The sequence below is a fragment of the Pipra filicauda genome, unplaced genomic scaffold (assembly GCF_003945595.2).
Source record: "Pipra filicauda isolate LSUMZ 115617 unplaced genomic scaffold, ASM394559v2 scaffold508_size1329835_pilon, whole genome shotgun sequence".
NCBI lineage: Eukaryota > Metazoa > Chordata > Aves > Passeriformes > Pipridae > Pipra > Pipra filicauda.
Genome location: NW_024104652.1, coordinates 1,078,363 through 1,105,955, shown reverse-complemented (window position 1 = coordinate 1,105,955; position 27,593 = coordinate 1,078,363). Strand labels below are relative to the sequence as shown.

Sequence of the window (27,593 nt, the reverse complement as noted above, 5' to 3'; positions counted from 1 at the left end):
CGATTTCATTGACCAGCTCCTGTAACATCAGATCCTTCGGGAACTCAGAACTTTTGGGAAGTCTGGCCACAGGCACAAGCACTGACCTAAGGGGGGACACATCAGGTGTCGTTCCTAATCCTGGGCACACACATCCTGCTTAGTACTGAGGACTTAATGTCCAGTTATTGTTAACAAAGCCCTGTTGAAATAAATAAATACATAAAAGAAAGCTCTGTATAAGACCACTTAAAATATTCCCAAATATTTGACAAGGTGACGGGAAGAGGAAGAAAGAGTTACTTCACCCTTGGAGAACCACTTTTAGAATCCCAGAAAGTTTGGGTTGGAAGGGACCTTGAAGATCATCCAGTTCCACCCCCTGCCATGGGCAGGGACACCTTCCACTAGCCCAGGTTGCTCCAAGCCCCATCCAACCCGGCCTGGAACACTTCCAGGGATGAGGAATTCACAACCTCCCTGGGCAGCCTGTGCCAGGGCCTCACCACTCTCACAGGGAAGAGTTCCTTCCCAATTCCTAATCTAAATCTACTCCTCCAACTGTCTAAGAAATCAGCTCTGCAATCCAGTAAACAGCCAGGAAGATTCAACAGGGGAAAATGTGGGATATTCTCCTGGGAGACCCCTGGATTGAGCCTGTGGGCTCACAGGCACGAGGAAGAAAAAGTTTTGCTCAGGGAATAACATCACATCACCTCAAGAGCCAAACTGTGCTGCCCATTTCTTCATGTCCAGCATCTCTGGTGGCTTCAGAACTTCCCCCAATGCCACAGGAATGGGAATATGACAGGGAAGGCACAAACCCAGAAGAAATCTCTCCCCTGAACACCCCTTTCCCTTCAGTTGAGTCGTGGAACATCCCACATGCCAAGGAGTTGAAAGAGAAGATTCAGAGATAGAATCTTCCTGAGAAATCAACAATCCTACAAAGTGGGGAAAAAAAAGGATGGGATCCAGGAGGTCCAGGATCAGCAAAACAAAAAGTCTCTGGAAGGAAAAGCACAGCTAATAAATATATATATACATAATATATATGTATGTATTTTTTAATAGTGACCTTGCATTAATTGTTTCTCATTTCGCACTTCTAAAACTCCTTTGTTTTGTGGAGACATAATTTAACTTATAAAAACCTTTTAAACAGAGACATCCAGGAGATTTCACTGGTGCCTTTCCCCCCCCCCCTCTGCTGTTCACAGGGATTTCAGAGCCTGCCCTCACTTCAGGGACATCAGTCACACACAGAGTCCACATCCACTCAATCCCTTGGTATTGGTTCCCAGCATTCCTGCCTGGCTTTTGGGCACCTACCTGGGGAAGGTGGAACTCTTAGGACCTAAGAGTTGGTATTCCAGAGCTTTCTGGATCTGCCAGGCAGTTAAAGAGAAATTCCATACGCAATGCTGAACAGAAATGAAACTTGTGTCTGGAAAGTTTAAAGAGCTAAATAGGGAAAAGTGAAGGAAAAGGGCAGGATCTCTTCTAGAAAGTTGCTGAAGTTAAAGCCCACAGCAAGGTAAGGACTTTTCAAGGTAAAGAAAAGCTGGTCCAAGGGTGGATTGTAGGGAATCAGCCAAGAAATAAAACTCAGGGAAGAGCCAAAGGTGATGGTGGTTTCAAATCAAACCAGGAACTCCAGATGATGCAAACAAGGAACAAGACACCTAGAAGAGATATAATTCCCTCTTCTTAAATCAGAAAAAAAAAAAAAAACAAAAACAACTCAAAATTGAGATTGTACTTGGGTGTTTCTAAACACTGCAATAGTTTATAACACACTGAAATTTCTCCTTCCATCAGTCTTTGTCCCAACTGAAAGCCCTGATTTCCAAACCAAACCTGCAGCTGATGTTGGCAATCTGGCAAACACCGACTGCCAACAACACACAGCTGCTTCTTTGTTTCTCACCAGGCTGGTCCCAACCAATTTAACACCTAAATACACTTCAGTTTGACTTTCTCCTTGGTTGGTTTTTTTCCTTAGGAGTGGCTGCTATTTTCTGTTACATATATTAAGTGGCAGAGGAGGGAAGTGAGGTTTGTACGAGCATCCACTTAATTCCCCAGGCAATGCCCGTTCCTCACTCCTGCTGGGGAGCAACTAAAAGCACTGTTGCACTTTCCCAGAAAACCCCACACATTCAGACTGCACCTACCACATCCTCCATACTCACTCCTGGAGCAGAGATGAAGGAAAAGAACAGGGAACAGGAAAACAGGTGGCACCGGGAGTGTTACTCAGCAGTGCCCTGAGCATCCCTTGCCTGGATTTGTTCCCTCCTCTTTCATTTCAGAGCTCCCACAATTCTGAATTAAGCTTCCCACTCCAAGATTAATGCAGCGGTGTTGATCCCTTCAGCTCCTGGGGCTGGATACACTGTGGAGGTGGGAGAGGGAGGGGTCGTCTGCAGCTGAAACACCATCTGCAGGCGTTTTACGTAACTACAGAAAACAGTCACCAAAAAAAAAAAGGGATTTTAAACCCCATTTGTCAACTCCAGCCCACCTTTTTTTGCTACACAATAAACCCATTTTATTACCATTGCTGGCCAGGCCTGGGATGAGCGAAAGCTCCTTCCCAAACCATTTAATCAAAAGGAGGTACCCAAACCAGTCCTGACTAAAAAACACAAGCACCCCGGTGCAGCTTTAGTTTGAACTATTATTCAAACTCATCTTTTCAAAAAGATTTATCACAAAGATATTTTTCAGCTGCAGTGTTACAATTTTTATCCATGGAAACAGCTGGTTCATCACTAAACAGCAAGACACTGGCTCGAAAAAAGAAGACACAAACACAGGAATCCAAAGATGGTGGTTATTTTTTTACTTGAAGACTCTCCGAAACATTTAAAAAAAAAAAAAAAAGAAAAAAAAAAAAGTCTTGTTACAGGTAATTAATTCCTTCTGAAATGAAACAGGCTCAAACTGGTTTTCAAGCATCATCAGTACACACAAAGGACAGGCTCTTACACTTGTGTTACATTGCAACCTTCACTCAGCCTCAGTAAACATCTTTGGAATAGAGAGATTTTTTTTTATTATTATTTAAAAAAAAAGACAGCAAAAAACTTCAATATTCACAGGACCAAAGCACAACATTATGCAAAAGATGAATGGGAAGATCTACAGAGAGTAGCAAAACCAGGCTGCCTATGGCTAATGCTTGCAGAAGTTACACAGAGGCTGGATTCCAGCAACTGGGAACACTCACCCCTGAGAGGCAGGTTTGGGATTTGGTTGCTTGCCTAAGGCAGGGAGGGCAGTGAGAAGAGTGTGCAAAGGGAAAAGGTAAAATTAGTGCTGGGAGTTCTTGTTCAACCAGGAGTCTACAAGCACAGCATGACAAAGAAAAGGCTGGTTGTTCTTTTCCAACTCAAAGTTATCAGCATATACTCTGTATATTGAACAAAGTTTCGCTGTAAGTGAAAAAAATTAGAAAACCCTCCACCTATAAAAGCTACATTTAAATATATTCCAAGTGCAGTGAGCACATACAGTTCAGCTTTGAGCTCAATTCCTTAAAAACAGCTACAGCATTTCTGTGTCCTGCCTTCTCAAGCCCTCTCCAAACACTAAAAAACACACCATTTATCAGAGATGGTGCTACTGGTTCTCCTCAGCATATCATGGATTTATTGCTTTATTTACAGAGGCTAAAATCTAAACTCTCAGAGAATTTAAGGCAACCCCACAAGCCCAACACCTCAAAGGCATTTCTGGCACACAGTGGTCTCTGTTCCAACACCAGGAAAAGTTTTATCTTTAAAAAAAAAAAGAAAAATGACAGGAACGCTCAGGTTTTAACCCAAAGGACCCTTTCAAACATCAGTTCCATCTCCCAAACACACAACCCAGCCCTGAAGTCATTCCAGAGCACCAACGTTCAGGAAAGGGGAAAAAAAAAACCAGGGAAAAAGTCAAAGGAGGAAGATCCAAGACATAACAACTCATTCGTCTCAATTTGGAAGATTCACTGAGATATTTGGATAACTAAATCACTTTTTTTTTCCATGAGTTATGTTTTATCACATACACTTAAAATGCACCTTACAAAGGAGTCATCAAGACTGACTAAAAAAACCCATTATTATATATTCTTAACTATTTATGAGCTGATTCACCTGCTGGAGCTCCAAATATTGGATTTCCCAATATTCCTTGTTCATTACAAGCTCCTTGTTTGTCTTCTTAACACTCACTGGGGGAGCAGGGATTTAGAGCTGCAGGGAAAATATCATTTCTATCATTTCATAGCATTTCTGAGTTTGCTGTGTTAATACCCAAACCCAAGTTTACTATTGACACAGATTTATCAAGTGCCAGTCCTGCAAACCCACTCAGAAGAACAATTTAAAAAAAAACCCACCAACTAACTACAAACAATAAAACAACCAAACAAAAAACAAACCAGCAAGAATGGGTTTGTCCAAAAAAAAAAATAATAATAATAAAAAAATCTTAACGTGCTCAGTTTTAGGGTAACCCTTCCCTTGCAAATATTTTGGAAATTAAAAGAATATGGAAAATTCTTTACAAGATAACACTGGTCCAATGGGCATGTGCATTCTTTTTATTTCTATACAGAGTGAAAACAAATACCACACAGAAAACAGTAAACTACATTTTTTTTCTTAAGAGGAAAAAAATTAAAGTATATGGTTCAAAAAAATGGTTTTGTGAAAACAGGGGAAAAAAAAAAATGTTTCTGTAGAAGAAATTAGGAAGCTGTTATTTCAACTTCAGGCCAGGTAAAGCCTGCCTGGATTTTGCAGTAAAATTTGATTAAGTAGAAATCACTGATGATGTATTAAAAATGAGCCAGAGTCCTACTGCCATCCAGCAGGGAGAGTGGAGAGGATTCACACAGAGGACCCTGCATGTAAACTATTCCCACCTGGAGTCACAAACAAGATTTCATGGTGCTATTATTTGTGATTTTTTTTTTTTCTTTCAAGAGAACTACTTTGCCAAGAAGCTCATACAGTTTTCTACAGCCTTTTCTAAAAGAAAAATGATGCCAATAGCAGGTTTCTAGTCAGCCAGAGAATCCTGCTACAGAGTGCTTGTGCCATGGTCTCCTGTAAGACAAAAACCTGGGGGTTTGTAGCTCTCATTGTCGTAGCAAAAAGCAGTTTTTGTCACAGAAAAAAGCCTGGGACGTGTCCCATAACTGAAGGGACTTTTCCCCCTCAGCATTTCTTCGGAGCACAACTAGGTGAGATTTAGACTGAGAAAACCCTTTTTGAACACCCTGACACCAAACAGGTTAGTGCATTTTCCTTGCTAATGTTCCCCTCATGCAACAAGTCCACTGGTTTTCATCCTGGTAAAAATAATCCCTAGAGAACAAGTCATTCCAGGAGCCACATCAATGATTTCTTGGCACTTCCCTGCACTCAGGCAGGAGAAGTTCCAGCCGTTTGCAACAGCAAGTTTTACTTTTAAATACCTGACGCCAAAGATGCCTCTATTTTTGTTTGGGTTTGGTTTTTTTTCTGACTTCATGAAATGCATCCACATTACCAAGACAGGAGTCATTCTTCTCTTCAAGCTGAAGGATTTGACATTTATCTCCCTTTGAGTTGATGACTCAAACACTAATCCTGCTCACAAATCCAGCTAAGATTTATCCAGTGGAGCAGCCGTTTTCGCCAGGCGCTGCCTCACAGCCCTCGGTGACGAGTCTCTGTTGGACACCTCTTTGCCCTCCATTTCATCATCTGAGTTATCTTCCTCGTCTGCTTCTTGCTCTTCATCCAGCTTTTTCAGCAGCTCACCTGCCTCTGGAGACAGTTTTCCTTGAGGAGAAAGGGAAACACACACACACAAATAAACATTTTTTAGCATCGCGGGCGATCACGGGGAGCTCCGCTCAAAACTTTTCCCTCCCTGCCCATGTGGAACTTCATGTCTTGCAGGTATGAAAATGCTCTAAAAGCATTCTTCTACCTCCTAAAAAAACAAAGTCCTTTAAAAGTTTAGCTAAATGCAAACCCACTACAACCCTAAGGGCAACCAGCAAAGCGTCAATCACAGGCGCAAAGCCCCGCGCTCAGTCTCAGGTCCTGCACACACAAGTTCTGCACCAATATTTATTTCATAGATTTAACAAACTGAATTAAAAGTTTACAGGGGGCTTACTTGACTGAGGGTACTGTGCTGGTCTGTGCCTTTTGGAGGGGCAGATACAGTCAGCCAGGAACACCATCATCTGAAACCAAAGGAGTCAAAGCTGAAACCCCCAAACATTCTGCACACGGAATCATCTGGGTTGGAAAAGAGACTTTTAAGATCAAGTCCAACCATTTACTTACTGCTACCCCGGCATGGATCCCACCCAGCCCCACCCCTGTGTGTGCCTCAGGGGTGTGGCAGGTCACTGACCACTTCCCCTTGGATTATGGGGGCTTCATCCTGCTCCCCCATCCCTGTGTTCCAGCTCAGTGTATCCCAAAAACAACTGTTAACCACTGAGGTGAAGGCAGCACAAGTGTAACACACAGTGGTCACAGTCTGTTCCAAATGCTTCACTTACCAGTCCCAGGATCAGTCCTGAGAACAGAGTTGCCAACCCAAAAATAGCATAGGAGCCCCAGACCGGTATTCCAAGGTTTTCTGTTAAATAACCATGGCCATGCTATGGAATAAAAGACAAGAGAATCATTCCAAGAACAGCTGAATACCACGTCTGTTAAGATAAAATGAGGGAGAGATGTAAGCACATACCCTGATCCACATGGACAACTGGAACAAAGCTGACATGCTGCTCATCCTGGAACAAAGCAGAGAAAAGAAACTGAAAACATCTTTAAGTCAGTCCCAAACCTGTATATTCTGATTTCCCTAACTTATTCCCACACTGAACTTCATGTCCTTGTCTAGTTTCCTTTCTAACAATTCATTTATATTTTCTGTTTTGTCTTTACTTCAATAAACCCCTTTCCCATCCAGCTACTTTTGGTATCAGTTTGTATCATCTTCCACATACGGACTGCTACAAATTCACAAACTTTCTCAACTTTCAAGTTACTTTTATGTTCTAAGTGACATTTGGACCAACGGTGTATGAGGAGCCAGCTGGAATTCTGTTCAAGACGTTGGGAATGAAGCACTGGGAGATTTTATTAAAACCAAAAATTAAGCTATTAAAAAAAAAAATCAGGTTATAGAAGAACTGAGAGATCTTCAGACACATTTAAGTTTAGTGTCCGAATATAAAAAATAATAGAAAACTTGGTAATCCTAAATTAATGCCCCGTTTCACACATTCCTTGGTGTGGGACAGTATTTTGTTGGAGAACAACCACACAGTTTGAAGATTCAAACAGCACTGTGAGTGCTGTTACACAAAGTAACAACGCCGAGCTTCCTGGAAGATGTAAATTTTCAGACACTTCATAAAACGAACGTTAACAGAGGAAAAACCACAAACAATCGGGTTCATTTGCCTCAACCAACGGTGTCCCCAGCGTGCCTTGTCACTCAGTGCCTCAGCTACTCTGACACCACCACACAGCACATGCAGCACCAACTCAAAGCCCCCCAAAGCCACAAAACCTGAAACAATTCCAAAGACAGTGTTTCTTCTCAGCCTTCACTTTTCCTTTAACAAAGAAACCTTCGGGCTTCACCCTGCTTTTAACTTTGCTGCAGACACATTGTTTTAAACAACAGCCCATATGTACAACTATGTTGCTATATTATTTCCCATTTTTTTATTGTTCGTTTAGAATCCCAGAATGGTTTGGGTTGGAAGGGGCTTTAAAGATCATTTCATTCCACCCCCTGCCATGGGCAGGGACACTTTCCACTAGCCCAGGTTGCTCCAAGCCCTGTCCAACCTGGCCTGGAACACTTCCAGGGATCCAGGAGCAGCCACAGCTTCTCTGGGCAAGTGTGCCAAGGCCTCGCCACCCTCACAGCCAGGAATTTCTTCTCAATATCCAACCTAAATTCCCCCTTTTTTAGTCTGAACCCATTACTCCTTGCCCTGTCACTACAGTTCCTGAGGGAGAATCCCTCTCCAGCACCCTTGTAGGCCCTTTCAGATACGGGAAGGAAAGAAAATTCCTAGAATTTCAATGGACAAAACGTCTCACTGCCTCATTAAGTAACTTCAAGTGTCAGCAAGTCACCTACAAGACTTTAATAAAACAACACAGTCACCTACAACTCTTTCAAGCCTTAAAGTAAACCTTGCTCGGGGCATCTCTGCCATGGTGATGATGCTCAGGTCACCACTGCCATGGTGACATTGCTGGGGACATCTCTGCCATGGTGGCATTGCTGGGGACATCTCTGCCATGGTGACATTGCTGGGGACATCTCTGCCATGGTGACATTGCTGGGGACATCTCTGCCATGGTGACATTGCTGAGGACATCTCTGCCATGGTGACCATGTTCAGATGACCTCTGCTCTGATGACAATATTCAGGTCACCTCTGCCATGATGACAATGCTGGGGACATCTCTGCCCTGGTGACAATGCTCAGGTCACCTCTGCTCTGATGACAATGCTGGGGACACCTCTGCCATGGTGACAATGCTGGGGACATCTCTGCCATGGTGACAATGCTGGGGACACCTCTGCCATGGTGACAATGCTGGGGACACCTCTGCCATGGTGACATTGCTGGGGACATCTCTGCCATGGTGACATTGCTGGGGACATCTCTGCCATGGTGACATTGCTGGGGACACCTCTGCTATAATGATAATGCTCAGGTCACCTCTGCCATGGTGACATCTCTGCTGTAATGGCAACAGTCAGGTCACCTCTGCTCTGATGACAATATTCAGGTCACCTCTGCCACGATGACAACGTTCAGGACATCTCTGCCACAGTGACAATGCTGAGGACACCTCTGCTTATGATGACAGTGCTGGGAACATTTCTGCCCTGGTGCCAATGTTCAGGTCACCTCTGCTATGGTGACAATGCTGGGGACATCTCTGCTACAATGACAATGCTCAGGTCACCTCTGCCATGATAACAATGCTCAGGACACCTCTGCCACGGTGCCAAGGCTCAGGTCACCTCTGTTATGGTGCCAACCCTCCCAGAGCTGAGGAGGAGGCAGGACACTCACCCACCAGGTTCACATTCCAGCATGGAGCTGCTCCCACGGAGGCAGCAGCAGGTGTGACACACCTGTGACACCCATCCCAGCATGTCTGGCAACAAATTCTGACAAAAACCAACCCAAAACTTACAGGAAAGAGGAAGGACCAAACCACGAGGACACTGGTTCAATAGATTTCCATTCCTGGTCGTTGATGAAGTTAATGAAGTCAGTTTTAGTTCTTGCACCCTGGTACCTCCTGAACTCTCCATCTTTGCAGCTGTAAATCAACAACAACAAAAAAAAATCCTTTCTCTTATATGGTTCAAGCATGGAGCATTTGCTTCCACTCAACAAATTCCCTCCCACCATCTTGTCTATTATTATATATATTTAATTACTTAGTCAGTTTTAATTCTTTAGTTGATATTGCCTCTAAAATCTTTTCCAAACGCCTTAATTACAAGTTACTCCCAGAATACTGACCCCACGAATATCTTGGCTGGCTTTAGGCTGTGATTCCATAAAGAAAAAAGATAATGATCTTCCTAAAGCACTTGCCACACAGCTGCATTAAAGATCAACCTACAGAGACATGATTGCAAAACAGAAACACCCATGAAAAGACAGGATAAATAAGGCCTGAGGGGAAAGGAAATCATCTGGCAGTATCATAAGGTCACAGAAGGTAAGACAGTGAAAAGTACCTCCCATTCTTAAAGAGCATAATGAACCTCGTTTATTTGTCCCAAAAAATAAGGGAAAAAAAAATGTCCAATCTCCTCCAAAAAATCCCATTGCATTCAATACTTACTGATAAATGGTAGGAAGAGCTGTGATGATAAAACGGCCACTTAATCCTGTAGGAAAACAGGAATTTTGAGAAAAGCATGGGATTTGTGCAAGAAAAGGCAAGAAATGTTATTATAAACCAAATACAGGCAGTGGCACCCCCAGGTATCAACCTTTATATGCAATAAAACACAGCCTTGTGCCTATCATAGTACACGTGGCCTAAAAGATATTTGTCCCTGGACAAAGAGCAAGGAAGTTTTTCCATGGGGAAAAAAAAGAGATGTCCAGGGATAACTGCTCTGTTTGACTATTTTGGGGCTGTAGCTCCTCAGAGAGAGACTCCTTTCCCCACATGATCTGCAACCTCCAAAAACCTTGAAGAAAATAACCCAAGTGAGGCAAGTTTCAAAAATGCTGTGACTTTGGAGAAAGGGATCAGCATGGAGAACACCATGTTTAAAACCCCACGGAGATAAGTGAGATGGAGCAGAGGGAGAGCAAACTCTTTGCACTCCCTTTTGCCAACCAAGGGAGGGACTTGCTACAGGGAAGGCTGAAGCCACAGCTTTGCTCAAAAAGTAGGGCCAAAAATCTGCTTGAAATCCTTCACATCACTTCTCTAAAAAAAAATATAATACATAAAGAGAATGATAGGTTATCTAATTTATTTTTTTTTATTTTATCTATTATCTGACTGTCTGCTCCCTGTGAGGGTGGTGAGGCCCTGGCACAGGTTGGCCAGAGAGGTTGTGAATTCCTCATTCCTGGAAGTGTCCGAGGCCAGGTTGGACGGGGCTTGGAGCAACCTGGGATAGTGGAAGGTGTCCCTGCCCATGGCAGGGGTGGAATGAGATGGGCTTTAAGGTCCTTTCAACCCAAACCATTCCGTGACTCTATTAAGCAAAATCAGAGCGTTTAGCCACACAGCAACCTACCTTTGGTGGAGATGAGTTAAAGACTCGCGTTATTCCCTATTAATTCAGTTTATCTCCCACAAGCACCGCTGTTCGAGCCGAGCATCCCCCGCCGCCCCCTCCAGCCCCTCTCACCCGGCTGCTCCGTCACATCCACTTTGGCCACGTTCACCCCCAGGTCCTCTCCCCACTCGGCAAACTTCTCCCACTCCGGCTGCAGGTTCTGGCAGGCGGGACACCACGGGGCGTAGCTGTGGGGACGGAGGAAGCACAACCCTGTCACCACAGACCCCGCCACACACACCCAGACAAACACGCACACAAACACCCCGCACCCCACACCCCGCCCCGGCAGCGCTGCCCCACTCACAACTCCACCATCCACTCGCCCTCCAGCAGATCCCGCCACATGCCGTCCGACAGCACCTTCACGGGGCTGGGTTTGCCCAGCGCGGCGGCCGCCAGCGCCAGGCAGAGCGGAGCGCAGAGCGGAGCCCACAGCAGAGCCCTCAGCGGGGCCCGCGGCCGCCCCAGCGCCGCCATCTTGGGCCGCTCCGCCCTCCTTCCCGCCGCGTCACGCGGGACACGCCCCCCGCCGCCCTCAGGGGCCGCGCGTGCGCGGGGAGGTGGGTCCGGGGGTCCCGGTGGATCCCAGAGAATCCCGGAGTGGTCCGGGTGGGAAGGAACCGTAATTGTCTCATTCCAACATCCCTGCCGTGGGCAGGGGCACCTTCCACTAGACCGGGTTGCTCCAAGCCCTGTCCAGCCTGGGCCTGGAACACTTCCAGGGATTCAGGGGCAGCCGCAGTTTCTCTGGGCAACCTGTGCCAGGGCCTCCCCACCCTCACCCCCAAGGATTCCTTCCCAATATCCTGAATTTCTCCTCCTTCGATTTCTACCCATTACGCTTTGTCCCGGGATCACTGAGGTTGCAAAAGCCCTCCCAGGCCATGGATTCCCCCCCGTGCCCGATGCCCACCTTGTCCCCCAGCCCGGAGCACTGAGTGTCACCTCCAGTCCTTCCTTGGACACCTCCAGGAATGAGGACTCCATCCCCTCCCTGGGCAGCCCCTTCCAATGTCCAATCACCCCTTCTGTAAAGAAATTCCTCCTGATGGCCAACTTAAACCTCCCCTGGCACAGCTTGACGCTGTTCCCTCTCCTCCTGTCCCTTGTTCCCTGGCAGCAGAGCCCGACACCCCCCCGGCTCCCCCCTCCTGTCAGGGGGTTGCAGAGCCAGAAGGTCCCCCCTGAGCCTCCTTTTCTCCAGGCTGAGCCCCCCCAGCTCCCTCAGCTGCTCCTGCTGCTCCAGACACTTCCTCAGCTCTGTTCCCTTCCCTGGACACGCTCCAGCCCCTCGATGCCCTTCTTTAATTGAGGGGCCCAGAACTGGACACAGCACTCGAGGTGTGGCCTCACCGGTGCCCAGCACAGGGGGACAATCACTTTCCTAGTCCTGCTGGCCACAGTATTTCTGATACACAATCATTGTCACTGCAGCTTCTGACAAATAGTCCTTCTCCAGCTTCCTTGCAGGCTCCTTCAGATACTGGAAAGCTTTTATGAGGTCTCCACACAACCTGCTCTTCCCCAGGCTGAATGCCCCCAGCTCTCCCAGCCTGTCTTTATTACAACTTCATGGCCTCCTTTGGACTTGTTCCAACAGTTCCATGTCTTTTTTATGTTGGGGACACGAGAACTGCACACAGTATTCCAAGTGGAGTCGCACCAGAGCAGAGTAGAGGGGGAGAATCCCCTCCTCCAACCTGGTGCCCGTGCTCCTCTGGATACAGCCCAGGATCCCATTGGCTTTCTGGGCTGAGAGTGCACACTGCCAGCTCATGGTGAATTTGTCATCAACCATCACCCCCAAGTCCTTCTCCAGAGGGCTGCTCTTAATCCCTTCTCTGCCCAACCTGTCCATGTGCCTGTGATTGTCCCATCCAGGGCAGCCTCAGAGATTCTCCTCTGAGGAAAATCCCAATCCCTGCATCACCCCGGGGTCATGGAGCACAGCTTCTCTGCTGCTACCCAGAGAAGCTGTGGCTACCCCTGGATCCCTGGAAGTGTTCAAGGCCAGCTTGGATGGGGCTTGGAGCAACCTGGTCTGGTGGAAGGTGTCCCTGCCCACAGCAGGGGGTGGAACGAGATGATCTTTAAGGTCCCTTCCAACCCAAAGCATTCCATGATTCCATGGTCTTTAGCTACTTATGACAGAAAGTAACAGCACTTGAGTACTTCATTCTCAAGCAAAAGCCAGGGAGAAGGACAATGGTAACAGGCAGACAAATCCCACATCTTCTCCTTCCACAGGGAGAAGGACACTGGTAACAAATCCCACTATCATGTCATCTCATCTCACTTCTGTCTCTCAGCACCTTAGGCTTTTCCAGGAAAGGAACCTCTTTTTCCATATGCACAAACTTTGTCTCCCAACAATTTTTCTCCAGCTCCTGCTCAGGATCAGCTGTGATAACATCACCTTCCCTTTTCCTGCCTGGATCATTCCTTTCCCTGCCCCTTTCCCGTAATTTCATATCCCACAGTCCCGAGCCTTGGCAGAGGTCTGCAGCAGCCTTTGAGCAGTGCAGGAAAAAGAATAAATTTTTATTTTACTTTATTTTGGCAACCTATCTATAGTACAAAGTGTATGTTCCCTTCTGTAGGAGAACACCAAGGCATCATTAAGGACTTGATGAGTCCTGTTGTTCATCGATTCAGTGCTCACTAATAAATCACTGCTTGCAGCCCTCTGCTGGTCCTTTTGAGTCATAATTGAATTTTTTGAAATTTGTTATTGATAATCCGAGAATATTCCATTCAGCATCAGTAATGAGGTGAGATGCAAGGAGCCGTCTCTGCTTAACCACCAGACTCAGTGATCCTAAAGGTCTTTTCCAGCCTAAACCACTCTGTGATTACCAGCACACATCCAGATCATTCGAGGTGTGATGAAGAATAAGTGCATGAAACTGTGTTGTGTTACCATGTGTAAATAAATTTACCACTGTAAATAAAAGATTCCTTCAAAGGCACACCAAGCTCCCTTTAGGAACAGCTTGAAAGACCCTGAGAATGATGACTTCATACCTCCTCTGCTTGCTTCCAGGAATTACTTGAAGTGTAATGACTGCTCTGGATTACTTTTTATCTCTGTTATTAATGTTACATTGACGTTGTCTTGTTTCTTTGTAAAGTTTTGAGAACTAGAAGGCCCTAACTGTATCTTTTAGGTATTTTTTCCTCCAGCCTATTTCCCAAGCTGCCTGGAGAAATATCTCCCTGGTCTTTCAAGGTTCACAGCAGAATAAAGACATTTAATAACCAAGTGACCTTAAGAAATAAACACATCTTTCTTTCTTTCTTTTTTTTTTCCCCCGTGTTCTTTTCCAGCGCTGCCACACAGAGGCAGAGTTGAGGCTGCTTCCAAACGGGAAAGAGTGAGGGAAGAAAATCCTTATCACTTAGAAACGACCTGGATTTCCTGCTGGGGACACCGAGTCATTTTTCAAGGTGTGAAGGGCTTTTTCCTTGTCCAAGTTGAGGTTGTTTTTCCAAGATAAAGGGGATCTTGTGGTCAGTTTAGTCCTTCCCGCCAACACACAACCACAGCTCGATCAAGACTGGGGTTACAAAAATCCCAGGTGTGTTTAAGTTTCATGAAAAGAATTGTCCATTTAGAGCGAGCACAGGAAAAGGCTGAAGCACAAGCCCAGATAATTGTTTGACAGAGGGAAAATTAGGAGTATTTTAACCTCTTCTAGTGGAAGGTGTCCCTGCCCATGGCAGGGGGTTGGAAGAAGATGGTCCTTAAGGTCCCTTCCAACCCAAACCATTCTGGGATATGTTCTTCTGTCCACGGAGCTGTTTGGGATGAAGGATGATGAAGCAAAAAAGGCCTGTGTGATCAAGAAATCATTCTTTTCCTGATGACATCTGCACCTCAGAAAAATCAGATCCCACAGGTAGGAGTGGGAGGGAAAAGACTCAGCCTCCTTTGGGCTTTGTTTTCTTTTGAGCTGAAAATAGAGGGGGGGGAAGACTGAAATGCTTGAATGTCTCATTTTTCCCAAAGTTAAACCCACAGAGATGAACAAACTCTACAAAATCCAATCCCAAGTGGTCAAAAAACATTTAAAAATGCAAACAAATTGACCCACTGCCGGGGTTTTTTGCAGAATGTCGATTCATTTCTAAATTCATTTCTATATTAATTTCTATATTCGTTTCTGTTTGAAACGTGAACCAATTGAAGCAGCTCTGTTTTTACATATTTTATCTTCTTTTCCCTGCTTTTTTAAGTGCCCTGAGGTGCCCTGAGGACGAGCTGAGCACTAAACCAGGCAGATGAGCAGCAGGAGCCTGAGGTCTGACCTTCTGAAGGACCACTTGAGGAGAGCAGAGGCCCGGCCAGGTGATTATTTCAAGCTCTGCAGTGCCTGGATGAGGTACAGCATTGGAGCCCTGACCTCATTTATAGCTCCTGCATTTATGAAAAGCCAAGAGATTATGCAGAGAGCTTTCCTGAGGGTGATCATATGAGGCAGGAGACATGAAGTCATCGTCCTGAAGCCCAAGGTGAAATCAGGCTGTCCCAAAAAACCCCAGGCAGGCCTAGGGATGCATCTCGTTGTGCTGCAGGAAGGAAAACTGATCCGGCTTAATTTTTTTAGGGTGTTTTCCTAAGAGATCTCCTGAAGGGGACTTTGTGGCCAGTTTAGTCCTTCCAACCAACACACAACCACAATTTGATCAAGTTTAGGGTTATAAAAATACCAAGTGTCTGAATTTCATGAGTTGTCCAGTTAGAGTGAGCGCTTCTGCCAGGCTGTTTCCTGGCTTTATCCTGTAGGGAAAGCTGGTGTTTAAAATCTCACTCAGAGCAGTTTTCTGGGCTTAAGAGTTAGAAGACTAAAAATCAAGAGGTAATTACTTTTCTATAGCTCAGCATTTCATTCCAGGAAGACAATCCAGGTATCAATTCTTCCTCCTGCAGAAAAAAATCCTGGCTTTCATGGGAAATAATTCAATCCTACCTGCCTGAACTGAAGCCCACAGAGGTGCCTTTGGCCTCCCAGGAGCCAGGTTGGGCTTGGTGCCTGTGACATGGCTTTCCCACTGCACATGGTTGGGAAGGATTAGCAGAACCCCCTGTCCTGCTTGGATAAGCCCCCGTTGGAAAGCACATTCCCGCCCAACAGCCCAGTCCTTCTGCTCTGCAGCACCTGGGATATCCCAGCAAAGCCTCCCAGGGTCCAGAAGATCCCTGGGGGTTCAGGTTTTTGGGAGCTTCAGTGTGAGCAAAGCCTTCCCCGTGCTCAGCTCCTGCTGTTACACAACCCGTGCCCGCCTGCGGTTTGCGTCAGCTGCAGAAAATGCACAGTAAGGTTTGCTGCTTCCCGCTTTGGAAAGCCACTTGGAAGACCTCGGAATTACAACAGCCCTTCTCACAACCCATCAGCCTTTCCCCCCAGTGCTAAGAAACTCCAGTAACTGCTAATTATTCAGTAATTAAGTGTCTCTCCGGGGTTGTAATTGTGAGTCTGGTCTCTCCCCGTCACTGTGTGCTCCTTAGGTAGCAGTTTTCTCAAGGCCCAAACAAATTCTCTCCTTTCCATCTGATTGGATTACAAAATTGCTTTAAACTCTGTGGAGATGATTAGGAAAAGCGTGGTTTTGCGCAACAGTTGCCATGGGAACTACAGGAGAGAGAGATCTTTATAAACCACAAGTCGAGCAGATTGTGTTGCAGACAATTAATATTGTCTCGTTCATTTGCCTTAACTCTTTTGTGCGCTTATCCCAAAATAGTTTTTGTCTCTTTTTCCATGTCAAATGCTGTGTCAAAGAGATTCTGCTCCCTCATTCTCTTGCAAGGCCATCCTGGTTAGTTATATCTTCCTCTTCTTTGCCTCTTTGGTCTGGGGACACCTCTGGGGGGGATTTGGTTTGGGATTGGGACACAAGTGTGGGAGAAGTGTCAAAGCTTCCATCCTGTCACTGGAACCGGAGCACACTGGTGGCTGGGCTGAGCAGCTCTAAATGCTACTCCTGCACCAACCCCTCTGCTCTCTTTGCTAACACTCCAGACTCCTCAAACCTTCATTTCTTCTAATTCCATGTTTGACACTTTAGGGAAGAGAAGCTGATAATTGACCCAGTGCTGGTCCCTCTGCTCTCCTCTCTTTCCAAACCCTCTTCCTCCAGCCCCATCCCATCTCCTGAGTTCTCTCTCACCTGCCCTCTCCCACATCCTGCCATCCTCTGGCTCTCCCCTCACACCACAGGTGTCACACCTTAAAAACAGTTCGCAAAGGAATGTCCTTATTTTCCTCCAGACCTCTGCCTGACTCTTTGAACGGGAGGAATTCCCCTACCAAGGGAATTCAATATTCATTCATTTAAAAAGCAGGCTCCTCCTCAGCCCCCTCCCCTGTGCAGCACTGATTTCCTTCCTCTGGATTCGGGGTTGGATATGGGATTACTTATTTTCCCAGGGGCTGATCCATCATGCTGTTGTTTCAGTTGTTTCAGTTCTCCACAAACAGCTTTTCTGTCCCATCAGAGGCAGAAGCTGCTTTCAGCTGCTTCATTTTTAGGCCACTGTTCAGATCCCAGGGTTGTGATCCCAGTTCTTCCACCATCCCACCTGTTTCACAAGAGCAGCCACGGGATTTGAAAAAGGCAAGGGCCAAAACACCAAACTTCCAGTTCCTGATCAAAATCAGGGGAGAGTGAGACGACCTCAGAGAAACACAGGGGAGAATCAGCATTGCATGAGGTAAGCCTCCTCTTTTCCCTGGCTCCAGCCTCCAACTGATTTTGGCAGAAACCTTCCAGAATATTTGTTCTGAGGCAGCCTGGAACACGTCAGCAGGCGAGATCTCAGCTCAGGAAGATGAGAGGAGACTGAGAGCAGGGGCTTGCAGTGGGAAATGCTGGGCAGCCAGAAATGTAGGTGCTGGCACTTCCTCTGCTCACACCATTTTGCTGCAAAATAGGCACAAACCAGAGAGCACAGAGCAAAGCACGTGTGTGTGTGCTCTTGCACACCCAACAGCCAGGCACAAAATGACCATCTCCTGCCCTCCAAATACTTATTTGCTCCAGGTTTACTCTGACCTGCTGATTTTCCATCCCTGAAAGTTGCTCTTGGTTCCAGGAGACAGCGAATATTGTGCTGACTGAAACCCATTTGCTGCATTTTAGTCACAAGAAACCCGTTGCCTGGGGGCCAGCACAGGATTGTGCCTGAGGGTGTCCAAAGACATAGAAGGGAAAATTATATTAAAAGTGTTTTCTTATAAAATGTCACCTTTTTTTGCAGGAGGAAGGTCTGGGCAGGTATTTTTGTACTGTTTTGGGAGCTCCAGCAGACGTTACGTGCACAGGGTATGACAAAAAATAGGCCATATTTAACTCATTATTCTCAGTCCATAAAAACATTCCACTTCAGGCTCGGTTTCTATCCTTAAAAATCTGTGAGGCAGGAGAGATGTCAGCACACCCTGCATTTTCCCTGTCACCATGGAAAAGGAAGCCTGTGTAACCTGAGAACTAGGCAAGAAGAACCAGAAAGTGTTTATTGTGGCCAGTGCTCCATGTGGATGCATTCCCAGTCACCTGCCTTGTGCAGGCTGTGAAGATCCAACCTGTGTGTTCCCTGCAGTCTCTGAGGCTGGAGGAATTTCTCTGGGAAGCCTGTGGGGAAGTGGTGTTGCTTCTGAAGCCAAAAATAATTCTTTCAGATAGACAACTTGATCTGTAACAGGCCCTTTACCTCGCTGCTATCAGATAATGCTGGTGAGATGCAGGTCATGACCTTCTGGAGGATTATGGTGGATTATTAGATCAGATTAGATTAGATTATCTTCCTGGATAAGGTCAGGAGGGCCATGGGGTGAGAGGGAGATTTTCCACATATCCCCAGGCATCCAGGTGTTCTTTGGAGGGGATCACCTCACTCCTCCTTTTCTTTGCATCCCTGTTCCATCTATCTCAGCCTGCCCTGTGTGGGCACTGATGCCAACCTCTTTCTAGTCATATCCTTGCTGTTCAGATCAAACCCACTGTGCCAGGCAGGGCCACAAACAGAGCCCTGGAAGCTTTTCCACCCTTGGAAGGAGACGGGCTGGCTGCTCTTGGCAGAAATCCCACTGCTGCTTAATTGGAAAAAGGGTTTCAAATCAGGCTGGTATTTTTTCTTCAAGTAAGGCGTCTCAAATGGAGAGCTCAGCATCAAAGAATTGAGCAGAGCAGCACAGAAACAGCAGCAAGAGCATCTAACAAGGCAGAGAATGTGAGTTCAGTGATTCCTGACCCTGGTGAGGCTGGAAAGGGAGACAGCGCTTCCAAGGTTGTCTTTGAGCACAAGGGAACATTTCTCCTTGTGACTTTTCTATTTTGCAGCAAAAAGAGAAGCACAGCAACAGAACAAAACTGTTCTTCTAGAAGGAACCGTCATATCTAACCAAATATCTGCTCACTGACACTGAGGGGCTCCGAGTCAGGCTCACAAGAGCATGAACAGCACACCAGGATTTTGGATTTAACACCCCTTCCCCATTTCTCTGCCTGGAAAGACCTTCTCTGAGTAGCCCTATTGCTGATGGGCATTTGCTCTCCTGGGCTGGGATTAGGATGGCAGAAACTTTGCAGCTTTCAAATCCAAATTCCCTGAGACTGGAAGAGTTTTGATCTCACTCTGGACTTTATTATTTACATTTTCTTTTCATGGCTTCATGGCCACATGGTTTTGCCTTTATACAGTGGGTGTGCATTGGCCACACTCGTTCTCACAGGCACCTTGTAAGGTTTCCTAAAAACTTCTGCTATTTTTAGAACTAATATTTTCTTGTGCACTGTGGGAATTACAGTCTCAGGTCCCAGGGAGTGTGAGGGACAGGCTGTGACAAGGGTGGACTTGCTGGGTCACTCACAGGAGGGTTTTTTTGTCGCTCTGTACCTTCCTCCACTGCTGCCACTGAGGCCCAAGGGGTTACCCTGATCAACCTGCAGAGCAGGAGCTGATTGTTCTTTATGTTCTCTGTAAATTCAGATGGAAGCCTGTTTTCACTAGAAAAAAATATGGATTTATTCACCCCTTTGCAATAAAAACAGAGTCATTTTAATATGTTTTCGGGGGATAATTGAGTTCAGTGATTCAGTGCTAAGAGCTCTGTCCCCTGTTCCTCAGAGGGTGTTCTCTCTGACACATTTATCCACATTCCTGCTGTGAAGAGCCCTGTAAGACCTGCCCACGCTGGAACTGCTGTGTGGGCTTATGCAAAATGTTCCTTCACCCACAGCTCCCTGCCTGCCTCTGCCTTAAAATGTCATTGAGAAACCTTCCAAGGAAGCTTATTGGAGGAGCTTCTTTCCTAGGAGTCTGCTCCAGCATGACCTGAAGGTAACAATCCCATCTCTGCTGCAGAATTAGTTAAAAAAATGATGGGGTATTTTTTTTTTTTTTTTGGCATTCAAAGGAAAAGAATAGGGACATGTTGTTATATCATAGAGTCACACACTGGTTTGGGTTAGAAGGGACTTTTAAAGGTCATCTTGTCCACTCCCCTGCCATGGGCAAGGACAACTTCAACTATCCCAGGTTGCTCCAAGCCCCATCCAACCTGACCTGGAACACTTCCAGGAATCCTGGGGCAACCACAGCTTCTCTGGGAAACCTGTGCAAGGGCCTCACCACCCTCACACACAAGAACTCCTTCCCCACATCCCATCTAACCCTACCCCCTGGCAGTGGAAAGCCATTCCCCCTTGTCCTGTCCCTCCATCCCTTGTCCTAAGTCCCTCTCCAGCTCTCCTGGAGCATCCTTAGGCACTGGAAGGGGCTCTCAGGTCTTCCTGGAGCCTTCTCTTCTCCAGGGGAACATCCCCAGCTCTCCCAGCCTGGCTCCAGAGCAGAGGGGCTCCAGCCCTTGGAGCATCTCCATGGCCTCTCTGGACCCACTCCAACAGGTCCCTGTCCTTCCTCTGCTGAGGCCCCCAGACCTGGACACCACATACCAGCAGGAATCTGCTGCTCCCATCTCTCAGGAACAGGAGATACAAGTGGTGGGGTACAGTGTGAAGGTCAAACACCAAACATGGGAAAAGTGGGACCCAGGGGTTTCTATCAAACATCTAAATCAGAGGCTGGAGAGACAAAAGGAATTTCGATAAAAAGGGTCCATAAAGGAGCAGCTTTTCCCGTGGCTCATTCTTGCCTCTCATTTTCATTTATTTATGCTTTTCCTCATGTCAACAACAGCCCTGTGTGCCCTTAGAATAAAACTATACCTTCAGACAAGCAAACAAACAGGCAATAAAACACAAACTGTTTCATTTTACTGGTACCAAAACGCAGTGCAGGGAGAGCAGGGAGGGGATCTGTCACTGCCTCACAGCTGAACTTTGCTCTTAAGCAAAATCCATCATAACTGCTTGTGCCTGAGCTGCAGTCCCAGGAATTCACCACCTTCTGGAAGCGCCTCCTGCACCAATGTGTCTCCTGCAGCAGCGTCTCCTCCTCGCCTGTCTGCCGGGTGCAGGATGATAAGCCAGGTTTAATCATCTCCAAATCTTATTCATACAGCACTTGCTGTGTTTCAGCAGAAATTTGGTGCAGATCAGGAGCTCCTGAACACTTCAAAAGGGCCAATTTCACCAAGTTCATAAGAGAATTGTAGAATCATACAATCCCAGAGTGGTTTGGGTTGGAAGGGACATTAAAGATCATCTTGTTCCAACCTCCTGCCATGGGCAGGGACACCTTCCACTGGAGCAGGTTGCTCTGAGCCCTGTCCAACCTGGCCTTGATTAGGTATGAGCTGACAGTAAATTCTTAGTTAATGTGCATAATAAAGGGGACAGTTTGAGGATGTTTTCCTACAGAACCAAACCACCACCAAGGGGCAGAGCCTCTCTGCGTGGAGCCAGGCTGGGAGAGCTGGGGGGGTTCACCTGGAGAAGAGAAGGCTCCAGGAAGACTTGAGAGCCCCTTCCAGGGCCTAAAGGGGCTCCAGGAGAGCTGGAGAGGGACTTTGGAGAAGGGTCTGGAGTGACAGGACCAGGGGGAATGGCTTAAAAATGCCTGTGTGTGGCAACCACAGAGAAGATCCACCCTAATGAAACGCTTCCTGCAGGAATTTGATTCCTGCTGGAAATAAAGTCGTTATGCTGATTGTGGTTTTGGGATGAGACAATGGCAGCGAGCAGCAGCTCTGGCTGATGGATCCCATCTCCTTATCTCTGGGGTAGGGAGACAAGTCAGGAGAGCAAGGGCCAGCGTGTGTGAGGTCAGGGTGGCCACGTGGCTCCAAATACTCCTGGCTCTGCTCCAAAAAATGGGCAGGGAAAAGGCTCTAAAGTGATTTATGTAGTGGCCAGAGGACAGAGGACTTTTCAGGATGATGTCCCAGCCGTGGTGGCATTCCCAGGCAGAGTGTGCTCTCCCTGCCCAGTCTGAGTGACAGGCACTTCCCATTCTGTGTCTGGAGAGCTGCTGGGTGAAGGAATGGCTGTGTCTGGTGTTGGGAATGCAAGGATCTCCTGTGTACAGGATGAACAATGGGAAAAGGAGCAGGGGAAGGATGGGGACCAAAGGTTGTCAGCAGCACAGGTGGGGTCAGACCCAATCTCCTCTTTGAGGTCTCCACAGAGATTCCTGGTTTTGAAGACATGGGCTGACCTGGTGTTGAAGATCTGGTGCTGACCCGGTGGAAAGGAGGTAAAGAAGATTTTAGGATGCTCTTGGAACACCCACAATTCCAGCTGGGGCTTGAGCACGGCTTCGTCATCACGGTTCGATCAACAGCCTGTGCTGCTGCCTCTCCTCCCCCTTTTGTTTTTAAGGTTCTTTAGTCACATAGGAAAATGTCAGGCTATAAAAAAACTCCCAGAACAAAATCAAAAGCCCAAGCGAGAAGGAAAACACAGCTGCAATTCTGAGGTTGCTTTTCAGGTTGGCTGTGACCGAAATCCTTTCAGCACAATCCTTTGCGACGCCACACAAAGGCAAAACACCCCTGGAGACCAAGGATCCTGATTGGGTTGGGGACAGATGAAGTAAAACTGATCTAAATTGTTGTATTCAAGTCACTAAATTGGTGATATTAGGGGAAATTTCTTCACCAACAGGGTGGTCAGACATTGGAACAGGCTGCCCAGGGCAGTGGTGGAGTCCCCATCCCTGGAGGGCTTCAAAAGCCATGTGGATGTGGCACTTGGGGACATGGGTTTGTGGTGGCCTTGGCAGTGCTGGGGGAACGGTTGGACTCCATGATCTTAGAGGGCTTTTCCAACCCAGAGCTGATCTCAGTTCCCAGGAAGGCAACAGGGAGCTTGGTGCTGGCACAGCCGGGTTCCCATCCCAGCTCTGGGATCATTCACCTTCTCCCCTTGTATCCCTGTGGCCAGAGGCCAATGGGCAGAGCAGAAACCCCACACACATCCAGCTGGCAACCAGCAGGAGCTTCCCAAACCCTGTGGCATTGGAGCAGACAGACAATCTATCCCTCTCCAACCCAGTGATGTGAAGGATCGTGTCCCTGTGGAGCTGGTGCAGAGCCAGGGATCACTCCTGTGAAAGCAGCACCAGGGGGAAGCACAGCCATCCTTGGAAAAGTGCTGCCTGGGAGATTTTAGTGATTTAGATGGAGTTTGGGGCTGCCCAAACCCACTTTTAACACTGGGCAGGAGCAACCTGGAGACACAAGACTGTGTCCCTGTTATTGGGGATGCAGGAGCCTGTGGATGCTCAGTGCCCTGACACAGCAGGTACAGCCCCAGTGTCACTCCAGGCCAGCTGTCCTGTGCTGTGACAGGATGCTGTGCCATCCCATCTCCTCCACCTGCTCCACATTCCCTTGCAGTGAGGATGGGCAGATGGGCTCATCCACGTTCCCACCACAGAGCCAGATGGGATCGGGATCCGGGGCTGGACTCAAGCTGCCAAGAGGCAACGCAGCAATTCCAGAAGTCTTTGAAGAAATCTGGGCTCCCAGCCACTGCTGGAGCAGTGAGCCCAGGCCACAGTCTGATGTGTGGAGTGCCTGCATCATCCCTGAGGAAGGTCTTTGTGAAACCCAAAAGCTGGGCAGGCAGAGTATGGAAGGGAGACTTCTGGAGACTTTGCAAACAGACACACCACATATAGGCAAGGAATGATGCAGGTCCTGGGAGAACACCTGAGGAATAAATCACATATATTGTCCTGCTGTGACAGCATCATCTTGATCAGAGGGATGGAGCACCTCTCCTATGAGGAAAGGCTGAGAAAATTGGGATTGTTCAGCCTGGAAAAGAGATGGCTTAAGGGGGACCTTACTGTGGTCTTCCTATACTTGAAAAGAGCTACAAGAAAGATGGAGAGGAGCTTTAGACAAGGGCCTGGAGTGACAGGACAAGGGGGAAGGGCTTCCCACTGCCAGAGGGCAGGGTTAGATGGGATACTGGGAAGAAATTCTTCCTGTGAGGGTGGTGATGCCCTGGCACAGGTTGCCCAGAGAAGCTGTGGCTGCCCCATCCCTGGAAGTGTCCAAGACCAGGTTGGACGGGGCTTGGAGCAACCATGGACACACGAAAGGTGTCCCTGCCCATGGCAGGAGCGTGGAACAAGATGGAGTTTAAGGCCCCTTCCAACCTAAACCATCCTGGGATTCTCTGATCTTAAGCTGACAGCTGGAGACATGAACCACGTGTACCATGGGATGAACAGCAGGGCTGCTTCTCTGATCTTACCCAAATGGGGCTCCTGAGAGAGAACTGTCTGGAAATTCAGACAAAAACAGTGATTTTAATACACACACATCATCAAACAATGCAGAGGCAGTGCAATCCCACTGTGCCATTCCCAGGGGGAAGAGGTATGTGCTGGAGACCTTTTTGATCTAATAAAAACACTGCATAATGATACCCAACGGCTGAGAGCTCGAGTCTGAAAAATTCCAGCTGGAAATAAGATGCACATTTTTAACTGTAAGAGATTGCCAGGGGATGGGATAAATGCTCCCTCACATGGAACCTGGTGGACACACCTGGGAGGGGGATGTTCTTCCATCCTCATGGAACCACTGGCCATTATCAGCCCGTGCCTGGCAGATCAAAAGTGCTGCAGAGCACGGTGCCTCTGCCTTAAAATCCAGGATATGCTTTTTCCAACAGAAAATGGCCCTAGATAGAAACACTGGTGGATTTGGGTTGGAAGGGACCTTAAAGATCATCTCATTCCATCCCCCTGCCATGGGCAGGGACACCTTCCACTAGCCCAGGTTGCTCCAAGCCCCATCCAACCTGGCCTTGGACACTTCCAGGGATCCAGGGGCAGCCACAGCTTCTCTGGGCAACCTGTGCCAGGGCCTCCCCACCCTCACAGTCAGGAATTTCTTCCTAATTATCTGTTCTAAATCTCTCCTCCTTTAGTTTAAAACCATTACCCCTTGTCCTGTCCCTCCATCCCTTGTCCCCACTCCCTCTCCAGCTCTCCTGGAGCCCCTTTAGGCACTGGAAGGGGCTTTAAGGTCTCCTTCAAGCCTTCTCTTCTCCAGGCTGAACACCCCAGACCTCTCAGCCTGTCTCCAGAGCAGAGGTGCTCCAGCCCTCGCAGCATCTTAGGAGAGGGCTGCAAAGCCACTACTTCTTCCATACTCAGTTTCCATGGCTGTTTCCCAAACATTTTTCCTCCTGCCCACAACAAACACCAGATGCCAGCGTTTTACCCCACGTTTGACCTACAGGTTTGGAAACAAGGGGCTGTGCCACACCCAGCTTTGGTTCAGTTGATCACCAAGACACGTCTCTATTTGCTCAGTGACCCAAGATGCGAAGTCACCACATCTTAATCCGGCAGAACACGGGCCCAGGGAATACACTTGTAACACTCTCATTTAATTTATTCGCACAATCAGATTAACAAATGAATTTGTGCCGAGCCCCGTCTCTTTTACAGTCCGTGGGTATTTCTCCGAGCATCTGGATGTCTGACAGTTTGTTTACATGATCACCGACATGAATAACTTAAATTATTTGGCTTAGCATCCTCAGCAGCCTCTATTGGAGCCGCCTGCAGTGGCAGCTCCCGAGGAATTTTAATGAGCTGTTAACAATGCGCGAGGGTTTTGTTGTTGTCTGCGGACACGGGCGAAAGGACCGGGGAGTGACACCTATTGCGGGGCACAAAAGGATTAATAACCTGTGGCTGAGCTGCCTGCCGAGGTGGCTCATTCCCAGGCCAGAGCACAGACCCTTTCCTGATCCCCCAGGGAATGGCTGGAGCTGTGCCAGGGCAGGTTTAGGTCGGATATTAGGAAAAGGTTCTTCCCCCAGAGGTTGGTTGGGTGCTGAACAGGCTCCCCGGGGCAGTGGGCACGGCCCCAAGGCTGCCAGAGCTGCAGGAGGGTTTGGACAACGCTCTCAGGGACAGGGTGGGATTGTTGGGGTGTCTTGTATAGGGACAGGAGTTGGACTTGATGATCCTCGAGGGTCCCTTCCAGCTCAGGATATTTCATGATTCTGTAATTCTATGACCTGGCAGGGTGGCAGGAGCTTTGCTGTCACCTCCCAGCTTGTTCTCTTTGAGGAGACTCATTTGAAAGGAAAGGGGTCATGGTCACTGCCCAGTTCTCCTTCATCCTCCAGGCAGGTTCCTCTCCAGCACTGGCTTGTGAGGGTGGGGAGGCCCTGGCACAGGTTGCCCAGAGAAGCTGTGGCTGCCCCTGGATCCCTGGAAGTGTTCAAGGCCAGGTTGGATGGGGCTTGGAGCAACCTGGGCTAGTGGAAGCTGTCCCTGCCCATGGCAGGGGGTTGGAACAAGATGATCTTTAACGTTCCTTCCAACCCAAACCATTCCATGATTTTACATGCAGGGATGGTAGAATTTGTCTAACAGTTGCATCAGGCAGCAGCTGTCCTGGAGGATGGGATTTCAGACAGAAAGGCGTCAATAAAAGAAAAAAAATGGATTTTACTGTAACATCCCACAAGGGAGGATTTCATAATGTAAATATGGAATCTCTGCACCAGAGCCAGTCATTTCCCACTGACCAGCACGTGGGAAAATGGCACATCCAGTTTTCTCCAAGCCAAGGAGCTCCTGAGACACCTCTTAGAGCTATTTATTGATACCAGTTTATACCAATTCATTAACTCAAACGAAGTGATGCCTGAACCTCGCTCTCCACACCACTCCAGGGAGCGCAAAGCTACATCCCACCAAAAACAAATCACCCCCCTGGACACGGGTGGCACTCGGGGACCATGTCCAGGGTGAGAGGGGCTGTGAGACGCAGTCCCACCGTGGATGAGCAGCAACAGCCCTGCGGGAGGAGAGGCTGGAGGCTCGGAAGGAGCAGCTAAAACGGGATTTGCGCACTCTCCTGTTTTAGCAGCGCTTCAGTCAGAGCAACGCGCATTCCCCGGATATTTTTATCTGGTGCAGTTCGGGAGCGCGTTCCTCGGGAGTGCGGCTGCCTTACGCAACGTCCCCGACACGCTGCTGTCCCCACAGCCTGGCAGCCCCTCTGGGTGCCCCATCCCCGTGGTCCCCACGTCCCCGTGCCGTGAGGGGGATGTGGAGAGCTCGGGAAGGGTTTGGGGGAACCAGGAGCAATGTGTGTCCTCACCGCTGCGTGTCGAAGGAAGGAAGAACCTTTCCGGAAAAAAACCTTTGGAGGTTGAATTGTTTCCCTCTGCAGTGGCCATTTTGGAGGGGAACTTGGCAGGAGACATCCTCCATGTGGGTGGAGAAGGAGCCACTGCTCCCTGAGAGTCTCCCTTCACTTATAAAATCCTCAGGCGTGTTGACCAGGCCCTGAAGAGCCACC

The 27,593-nt window shown here is 47.8% G+C and overlaps 1 protein-coding gene across 1 annotated transcript; it reads right to left on the bottom strand.

The window, feature by feature from the left end:
- Positions 1-4,971: 4,971 nt before the first annotated feature.
- Positions 4,972-11,319, bottom strand: TMX1 (thioredoxin related transmembrane protein 1). Its single transcript, XM_027744462.2, has 8 exons — positions 11,147-11,319; positions 10,912-11,027; positions 9,882-9,927; positions 9,219-9,347; positions 6,730-6,775; positions 6,539-6,640; positions 6,145-6,214; positions 4,972-5,801 (listed from the first exon to the last, which is right to left on the bottom strand). Exons 1-8 carry the CDS (start codon positions 11,317-11,319, stop codon positions 5,623-5,625), a joined length of 861 nt encoding a protein of 286 aa, XP_027600263.2. The 3' UTR covers positions 4,972-5,622.
- Positions 11,320-27,593: the final 16,274 nt, after the last annotated feature.